Genomic DNA, 9,919 nt, shown 5'->3' with positions numbered 1-9,919 from the left:
CCTGTGATTTGTAGATTTTTTTCTGACTTGTTTACTTTCATTTTTGGAGGGATGTGGACTCAAAATTGCAACCGCTAGACAATCATAAAGAGTCGTTAGGTTGCTAGATTCTGCAGGCATTTGTTTAGTAGTTGGCGTTTCATGTAGCAACTATAATGTCAGTCATCTTGAAAGAAACTGTAGTAGGTTAGGGTAATCATATTGGGGCCCTCTCTGCATGCATTGGTTGCACGCTTAAGCTAATCTGTCAGTAGAAATGTTGATCTTGAAAAAGGATATAATTATTGGTAACCAAGGGGATTAAGCCAATAATAGCCTTGGGGTATATTTGAGCATGAAGGATGAAGACTTGAATTTTTCCCATGCAAGCAAAGTGGTAGTTTAACAACATTTATTGGTGGGATATGTTCAATTTGTGGAGGATGCTGTACCATCCTTGTCTCTTTCGAATACCTTGGCATGCCGAGATCCGATAAAATATTAAGGGTCTTTCTCCAATGAAAAAAGATTCAAAAGAATCCAGCGAGGGTCCTTAAAGTAAACAATGTGAACACCCTGTTCATATGAGGTCATCACATCTAGAGAAACAACAGTTGAGAACAAAAGGCACTTCGCAAATTCTGTTGCTTTAGCAACCCTGCCAACCCCGAGAATAGCTACCATTCATCAAAGTTCCCATTATGTAATTCGACTAAACCTGTCAAATATCATCTTTTCCGTGTTCAAGAGCCAAAGCAAACCATTGATGAGGATTTCAAAGATTATCTGCTTTGCACAGGATTAGAAGAGAGGTTAACGTACATCGAGTAACAAAATGTATGAACTTCTTGATGCATCAGCAGTCTTTTCATGCACCACTTGGAAGGTGGAGCTCATGATTTCAAGGCCTGGACATTCCTTTTTTCTTTTCTTTTCTTTTCTTTTTACTTATTTATTTAGTGCACAAACCAAAAACCAAAACTTGTACATCAAAAGTCTGACCGGGCTAGCGCCAGATACTCTGATCACGAACTTCTTGATGCATCCACATGGAAACTGGAGCTCCTAAATTTCAAGACCTGGACCGTCCCTTTTGTTTTTTTCCCTTTTCTTTTTACTTGTTTATTTAATGCACAATCCATCAAAAGACCGACCGGGCTAGAATGGAGGAGATGGCCAGATACTCTGATCAAGACAATGATACACATGCTGACTAGGCTCTTCACTGATCCGCATGGCCACATCCACCTCTCCAGACAACTATGCTCCGCTTGAAAGAGCACCAGGGCAAACCAGATTTGTATGTACTGCACATTCCCTACATCACCTCACAATTTGTTGATACGGTACAAAACAGCACGGCACGGTACAGATCCCAGTTCAAAACAGTACGAACCACAGTTTAGTTTCTTCAAACCTTGATAAGTTGATTGCATAACAATTTTGCCACAACAGCCTTCACTCTTATATTCCGATGGAAATGGAAGAAATTAATTTAGAAAGCTAGGACGCCAACAACAGAGATGACAATAACCCACTAGGGCCAATCTGCAGAGTGAAGTTCCATTTACATGGTTCTGAACCAACGACACCAATCACCCCACTATACATTTCCCATTTTCCCTACATTATAAACTGAAATTAATAGAAAAAGAAAATATAACAAGGCAGGAATAAACATAAAAAGAAGATGAAATCAGAAAACTATACCCTGTATACATCCCTAATCCAAAATGTTGTTAATTACACTGGAACGGAGGTGACCTCTATCTGGCAGCCTTCACAAGAATAAAAGAGAACTAGAAAGATCATACTGTTAAAAGAAAAAAAAAAAAAGAAAGAAAAAGAAGACAGGATTATGCATTCTGTGAGAATTCCCATAAGTGGGGGCGTAATGAACTACAGAGCAACATATTAGGCGGTGAACCCTTGCAACCAAATGTCACAGTCGATTCTCAGGTTAACTCTAATTTTTCATCCTCTTATCTTCCACCAAAGGCATCTGCTACCAGGGTGCCACGGTTGGAGGTGTAAGTTATTTTCTAGTTGTAGATTTTTACAGGCTTCTCAAACGTGTGACGGTTCTGCAGGCATTCAAAAGTCATCACAATTATACCAGAAAGCAAATGTTCAGCAGTGCAAGGTCTAAAAGGAAAATACAGAGAAAACATGCAATCTGTAGGTGCCTGTGGAAGTACTAGAAAACCGTTGAATATCCATGAGTCCAACCCATGAGCCAAGAAATCTACCATGGAACTCTGAAAAGAAATAGGTGAATAGAGAGGCTGAAACATTCATCACTTTACCTGATTAGCAGTATAAGTCCTTCTCGGAGTCGTGTCTGGGTGCTCCAACCCAAGATACTGTTCCCACGCTCCGTAAACATCCCTTCTCTAGAATGTTAGGAATCAAGAAAGCAAGTCATGAACCATAACATTGGCATGAAATGAATTAAAACTAAGAGCGAACAGTATTGCATACCTGAAACCGACTGGATACAACATCTGAATCTTGTAGGTATTCAGGGCGCCCAAGTGACAAAAATGCAAACTTCCACTGATCAAACAACAAATATGAATATTAGAATTGAAGATAAGAAATATTCAGGTGAAGCAAGTAATGCATGTCATTGACTCAGCATATATTGCAGCAAATATAGGGAGGAACAGTTATCCACCAATGTTGATAGAAATTTTTTTGCGGCAAGGCAAAATTTGATTACAAATATGAATTAGAATATGAGTATCCAGAATATAATTATCTTTGATGTTTTGTTTCTTCAGCAAATTCCGGGAACAAGGTCCAATGCGTTCTGCAAGTTGTATCTGAAAACCATATGCAGGCATTTATTTGTATGGCTACAAAATCAACACATGACATTGTCATTTGTATTGTGAGAATTTGATGCATGCCAGAGTAGAGCTAATATGTAGGCACCCACACAACAGCAAAGGATGGTTCTGACTGGATGACTGCAGGCCAGGCACCGATGATCCAAGTTGTTGGACATGATCTACCATAATTAAACTGCTTACCATCTAAAAAATCATATGATTTAGAGATCCCTAGCCCATACATCGCCTATGCATCTAGTGGTCACAAACATGCAGTTTAAACAACATAAACAATGCATTTTTCTTGACCATTGGATGCACAGATTAGGGATCTCCAAATCACATGATTTTTTGACAGTAAGCGGCCTAGAGATGATAGATCATATCCAGTGGCTCGAATCATCAATGCAAGACATTAGTCATCCATCAGAACCAATCTTATTTAGACTATTTCATGGGTGTCCTACATATTATTAGCTGTACTTGCATAAGAAACAGGTTTCCAAAATGTATAATCTTCTGTACAGAAGAAATTTTAAGTCTTCTAGATCATATTCAGTGGCTTATGGCTTCAGTTTTTCAACCACCAACATTAAGTTTCGCAATGGGTATAACATTTTCTCTGTACAAAATGGGGATCATATCCACACCCAAACACATATTTCAAAAGTGCAAATGTAGTACGTAAAACTTGGACCTCAATCTACAGGGACCTATTCCAGCCCAAACTGCCAAGCACACGGGTCACGTTTGAACAATCATAACCAGAGGCTGATTTGGTCCAGATAAGTGTTGAGTTGGACAGAAAAACAAACACTACCCATCTACATCCTAAGACATCCAGATGTGAACTAATTTTGGTCATGTTAAATTAGGTCCAAATTAGTCCAGATCTGCTTGAGTTCAATTCTCACAATTCATATCAAAACGTGTTGAAATCCAATTAAATAATAGGATGCGTAGATAACCCACTAATCTGAAAGTTGGGTGTGCACTATATTCAAAATCAGGACAAATATGGGTCAACCAAATCAAATTGCTCTCTTATGTACAAATAATATAATTTCTGAGGAATAAAAAAGACATCAGTATAAGGAGAATTTTTCCTGTTAACAGCCATAAAGTGCAAGAACTAGGTTCATTCAATTACACTAATTAAGTGAAAAGGAAATGGTGGGAAAAGAAGTATTTTTAAAACAGAATTAGAAATGATTGAAGAAAGAAATAACCTTTGCAAATTCTTCATCTGGAACCTGCAGTTTCTTCTGTATGCGGACTTTGACATCAGCTAAAGTCTCTCCTTCACGAATAATCAAGAAAAAAGGATCCCCAAAGTTTTGAACTTGCTGCTAAAAAGAAAAAGATTAAAAAAAAAAGAAAAAGAAAAAGAAAAAAAGGGGACACACAGACATCATCAATAATATTCAAAGGCAGATTTATTGCAAGTAATTCAAATTAAACGGAAATAAGTAAAAGCTGATAATTTAGAAAAAAGGGGGAACAGATGAAAACCCACAAAGAAAAGAAAGATGGATGAATAAACATACACGAGCAAAAAGATGGGTAACAACTAACAATGTAAAATAAAGCATTTCAAATAATAGCAATTGTAGTGATGCGTGCAATCAAGATTTTCTTTATATGAAATACTAATGCAAACCACCAAGAAAATAGAAGTGCCAAACATGATTATTGTTCATAGAATAATGTTCTTACATATGAAACTCTTTCATTACTTCAAAGCAGCAATAATTATTTTAGTATACATAAGCAAGGGTACAAAAGCATTGGCATGTCTATTTTTTGATGGAAAAAAAGAGCATTAACAAGTCAATAAGTTTCAGCATTTACCATCTGGTTCTGAGTAGGATCTCTAGTAAAGTGATAAACATGAATCAAGCGATCATGGGGACCAAGGTTCTTCTCTTCTTCAGGAATCTGCAATCATGGACAGATAATCACCTACATACAAGCTAACTCTGATCCCCGGTATGCATATATATATATATATATATATAGACCCACATGCCAATATCATCTAGTAACTATGCCTTAAGATGAAAAGACCTGCTACATCATCACCCATCAGAAAATCCTCAATGTGTTAATAAAACCATTTATATAAAAAAAAAACTGCTTTTTACAGTGAATATAGAAAAGTGACAGCTTACCTCTTCTGCACGCAACGTCCAGTATTGATCATTTATATTCTCTATCTTCTCATTAGGAGGGAATATCTGCAAAGATGCAAGCAAATATGAATAAAAAGTTGGAATATACAATAGTAACAAGTTAAATGGTTTTTACTCGGCCATAAGTGCTTGTAACATGTTGTAGATTTCTACTGACAGGTAAATCAGCAAGACTAGTTTTTTAAACAAATATTTCACGCTTCTAACAAAACTGAATTTTGACCATGAAAAACCATCAAAATGCAGCATCTATGCACAGTCTCTATCAGATGCACGTATGCAAGTGATCCACTGAAGCACCACTTATAAAATGAGCTGACTGCCTGAGGCATATGTTCCCCTTCATAGAATTTCAACCCTGGTAGGAGTATCACATGTCATCCTTTATCAGTACCAACGGTTAATCTCAACTCTGTTGAATTCAAATATGCCTCACAGGAAACCTAACAGCATGATGGAAAACTAAAGTGGTAAGTGAAATTGCTTCACGTGTAAATGTGCTTGTCCCTTGTCATACAAGTTCAAATTTGAATAGTGTACGAAAAATTTAAATGATCGAAACAGTACCTTGTAGATCTTGTGATAGAACACCTCAAGCAATCTGAGTTCAGCATTAGGATGAGAAAGCTCAACCTAAAAATAAGAGCATGCAATAAGAAATTTTACCAGATCTAGTCATATAAGAAAATTCTACACAAGCATCTGCAAATCCCAAGGAAATTTTCAGATTCAATTTTTTTTCTTTAATCCTAGAGTCACCAAAAGGTTCCCCAAGATACTTCAAAAGACCTAATTCTAAAAAGTAATAATAATAAGAACGTGCAAGCAATGTAAAATCACCTTTGTTTTCAGCTCACTGATCACATCACCTACAGTGCTATTTTTGGGGAGTCGGATACAATGAATTGCAACCTGATAACGGCCCAATATGTTTCTGATGAATAAGCCTAACCAAGCATGATGATAAGCACAGAAGAAATGATGGCCAGCAAACCAACCTCATCCTTTGTAGCATGATGGAATGCAACTTTTAAAGTTTTTAGACCTTGCAATTCTGGCAAAGGAATGTCCAGCACTTCATAATACAATATGTCAGTAGTCTGCTGCAGACAGTCATTAGAACTCAGCAATTCTTCACAACAACTTGATATAAAAGAGATTCGATTCTAGGTTCAAATATATTATCAAAAGATGAAAACCTGGTTGTAATGAACAAGCATGTCTAAAAGATGCTCTACACCACGGAATTTAATAGGCTGGGGTTTAGGCTGCTGAGAATAGCAGTTGTGAGAAGTAAGCCGAATTTTTGACGGATCATCCACACCAAGTTGACGAGCAACTCTCTCCACAACATCATCATAGGTGAAAAGCTTCGACCTTCAGAAAAATGAAAGAATTAGAATAAAAAATATATTATATGAGACGTAATTATTGATATGGACAATCTATAGTATTAGTTACCAAAAAACAAGGCTTTCAAAACACTTACAGTTCCAAACAAAAATCATCCTCTTTTGGCTTCTCCAATAACCGAAAACGGACAACCTACATCACAAATTCATACAAAAGCTCATACAAAATGCTTCCAGAGTCAAGGTAGATGAGGAGAGCTACAACAGGCAGAGAACAAGACTGAATAGAGAAGATTCCAACATAGAAATGCAGTATCAAGATAAAAAGTCATTTTGAATGGTGTCTGAAAATTAACAATTGTTTCAATTAAATTTCCATTATGAAATAGAAGCACAAGAGCATACTGTGAAAAGCAGAAGATTATAAATCAAAATATTTTCAAGTAATAAGGAAATCCAGCAAGTACAAGCCAAGAATTGCATATTGTGATCAACCTCAGAAGCAATTACACAATATTTGCAACAGTTTTAGCAGATTGCAACAATAAAAAAAATATATATCTGACTTTTTGATTTTCAATTCCATCAATGTCACAAGCAAGTGAACATGCAACAAATCTGTCCACCTATCTTAATCCTTGAGTTGTAGCTGAGAGGTGCCAATTTAGTTTATATTTAAAAAAAAAAAAAACTTTTGATCTGCTAGATAGATACCTAATGGTCACCTTCATAATGCCAAAAAATTGCAGAATTTTAATAATGTTGTCTACCATCAGATAGACTCAGCAGTAGAAAGACAGTTATCAAGCTTCTAAAAAAAATTTGACAAAAAGCATACAGTGTATATTTGTATGCCTGGAACAAGCATCTGGACTTCGAATAACCGGTTAGCAGAATGAATAAGAAAATTGAATCATGTAATGAACAAACAAAGACATCTGATTACATCATGAACTCACCATGCATACTAACACTTGCTTTTATTCAGCCTAGGTATCCTAATGACAATCTCTCAGCACCTCTGCATGCAAATTTGCAGCTAATAAAAGCACAAACAATCTGATTTTCTGAGGGGGTGAGAATAAACAAGCTGCTGAGCCCGCAGCATAAATCTTTTGCATCGACCATATTCAACTACAGGACTAGTCCGGCCATACCATGGACTTTCATATTGGACCATTCCAAATAAATGCCATGATCACACTCGCTATCAGCCTTATAAAAAAGGTGAGCCCTGGAGCAACAGTAACATTGCTCCATTATGACCTGGAGGTCATATTTTTGTAACACAAGAATAGACAGCCTCTTCGCATGCGAGGGTATGACTGCATACATCTGACCCTTTTCAGACCCCACAATGGTGGGAGCCTCATGCATTGGGCTGCTGTATTGACCTTGTAGTCCCTACTTTAGCTTGACACAATTGGCACGGACTCGCACAAAAAGGCATGAAGCATGCTGGATTAGCTAAAGGCTTTAAAGCTTTATTTAGGGTTTTCTTTTAAAAGAATCGAGTATGATAGTTTTGAAGAAAGAAGGTAATCTCACCATGGAATTCCGTACCAGACCGAACCGCCCCGATACACTCTATACCGTGCCATACCCGATATCATACCGATACACTCAAACCGTCACGTACCGACACACTCAAACCGTCACGTACCGACACAGGCGTGTTGCACTATACTGCATACCGACACTACAGTGGAATTTCACCAGTACGGAGTCCGATATTGAAATAGCGAATTTTGATTCTCATTAATGGAAGCCACTGTTTCATACTTGTACCATCTGCATGTCCTACTTATAAGGATAGTTTTACAAAGATATCGACAACATTAAATAAAAAAATAAAGAAACAATCAAGATCTTAAATAAAAGGATAAAGAAACTATCAAGATCTGCAACCTCAATATCAATGATCGTATCGGTCAGGTACTAGAACGATAGGAACTGAGCCAAATGGTGCCAACACTCAATATGTAGATATGTGGATGTTTAGTATCAGTTCATTATTTTTTTGCCCTCTTATGTTTTTTCAATTTTTGGTCCCAAGAGATCAAAAAGTTTAATGGATGCAACTGTAATAATAAAAAATATATATGCAACTCAATACACACACACACACACACATATACACATATATATATACATATATATACATATATACATATATATACATATATATATATACATATATATACATATATATATACATATATATATATACACACACACACACACATATGCCCTACTTTTCATCTTCTACATCCTTCTTTCAACTACATACTAATGCATTAGCTCAGGTGCGTGTCAAGATTTTTGATGATAGATACATTTTATCGCTTCAGAACTTTTGTCCGTGTGTATGCACTAAAACAATACTTACAATCTTTAGAAAGAACTAATATAGTAGCCGGGCGATGCCCGGACCTATTGATTTTACACAGTGCATGGGATCTGAAATTTTTTTTTTATTACTTTGTGATTCGTGCGAAGAGGTCGAGGCTTCAAAAATATTTTTTTTGTTTTTTTCTTTTACTCCTTGCTGCCTCACGTGCACAGCGCGTGTGATCTAAAAATTTTTTTCTGTTGCTTTATGATTCGTGCGAAGAGATCGAAGCTTCAAAAAAAAAATTTTCTTTTACTTTATGATTCGTGCATGAAAAATCAATGGAACCGTACGATGGAAAATCAACGCTCTGCCTCCGCCACACCCACGCCTGCGACCATACCCTTTTCGCCCCCCACACATCCGCTCCGACGCCGCTAGCATCCGGATGCACTCCTTTGAACCTAGCTCGACCGCAAGGTGTAGGGCCGTCCGACCGTCCGCGTCCTCCGCATCGGGATCCCGTTCAATGGACTCATCAGCAAGGAGCGTCCATGGGGCGGCGACATCAGGTTTTCTAGTGGAGGTCCACCAAGGTTCCACCCGCCTCATGTAAAAATATTTTTTTTTCTTTTTCTTCTTTTACTCCTTGCTGCCTCACGTGCACAGCACGTGTGATCTAAAAAATATTTTTTGTTGCTTTATGATTCGTGCCTGTCTCACATGCACAGCGCATGTGATCTAAATTTTTTCTGTTGCTTTATGATTCATGCGAAGAGATCGGAGCTTCAAAAATATTTTTTTTCTTTTACTTTATGATTCGTGCATGAAAAATCAATAGAACTGTACGATGGAAAATCAACACTGCCTCTGCCACACCCGCGCTTGCGACCATACCCTCTTCGTCCGCTCCGACGCCGCTAGCATCCGAATGCACTCCTTTGAACCCAACCCGACCGCAAAGTGTAGGGCCGTCCGACTGTCCGCATCCTCCGCGTCGGGCTCCCGTTCGATGGACTCGTCGGTGAGGGTCCATCGGGCAGCGGCGATGGTCTTCTGGGTGGCAATCCATCAAGGGTCCGTTGGCCCCACGTCTACTCTGGCCGCTTGAAGCCTCCCAATCGATTAGGACTCATGAGGACAGGAAAATAGAGGAAAAACTGAGAAATTAAAGGAATGAGGCGATTCGAGAGGGGTTCAAAGAAAGAAAAGAGAATAATACACTGCGAG

The 9,919-nt window shown here is 37.8% G+C and overlaps 1 protein-coding gene across 7 annotated transcripts in view; it reads right to left on the bottom strand.

Annotated features, from left to right (window-relative positions):
- Nucleotides 1-748: 748 nt before the first annotated feature.
- LOC105034994 (ubiquitin C-terminal hydrolase 12-like) overlaps nt 749-9,919 on the bottom strand; it is a 66,131-nt gene continuing 56,960 nt past the window's right edge. For 2 of the 7 annotated variants that reach the window (XM_073251749.1, XM_073251746.1), the window contains exons 22-33: nt 6,495-6,550; nt 6,205-6,382; nt 6,004-6,108; nt 5,846-5,917; nt 5,573-5,638; nt 4,985-5,050; nt 4,665-4,751; nt 4,043-4,162; nt 2,461-2,535; nt 2,286-2,372; nt 1,690-2,063; nt 749-1,602 (exon numbers count right to left, since the gene is read on the bottom strand). In XM_073251749.1, the coding sequence (XP_073107850.1) occupies nt 2,022-2,063; nt 2,286-2,372; nt 2,461-2,535; nt 4,043-4,162; nt 4,665-4,751; nt 4,985-5,050; nt 5,573-5,638; nt 5,846-5,917; nt 6,004-6,108; nt 6,205-6,382; nt 6,495-6,550 (954 nt within the window). In that variant the 3' untranslated portion in view covers nt 749-1,602; nt 1,690-2,021. Of the gene's footprint in view, nt 1,603-1,689; nt 2,064-2,285; nt 2,373-2,460; nt 2,536-4,042; nt 4,163-4,664; nt 4,881-4,984; nt 5,051-5,228; nt 5,364-5,572; nt 5,639-5,845; nt 5,918-6,003; nt 6,109-6,204; nt 6,383-6,494; nt 6,551-9,919 lie in introns of those variants that run through there. The other 5 variants (XM_073251748.1, XM_073251747.1, XM_073251750.1 and 2 more) reach the window with 5 other exon arrangements.

Source organism: Elaeis guineensis, chromosome 2, assembly GCF_000442705.2.
Source record: "Elaeis guineensis isolate ETL-2024a chromosome 2, EG11, whole genome shotgun sequence".
NCBI lineage: Eukaryota > Viridiplantae > Streptophyta > Magnoliopsida > Arecales > Arecaceae > Elaeis > Elaeis guineensis.
Note: the sequence above shows the minus strand (reverse complement) of the source record. Positions and strands in the feature narration are given on the sequence as shown.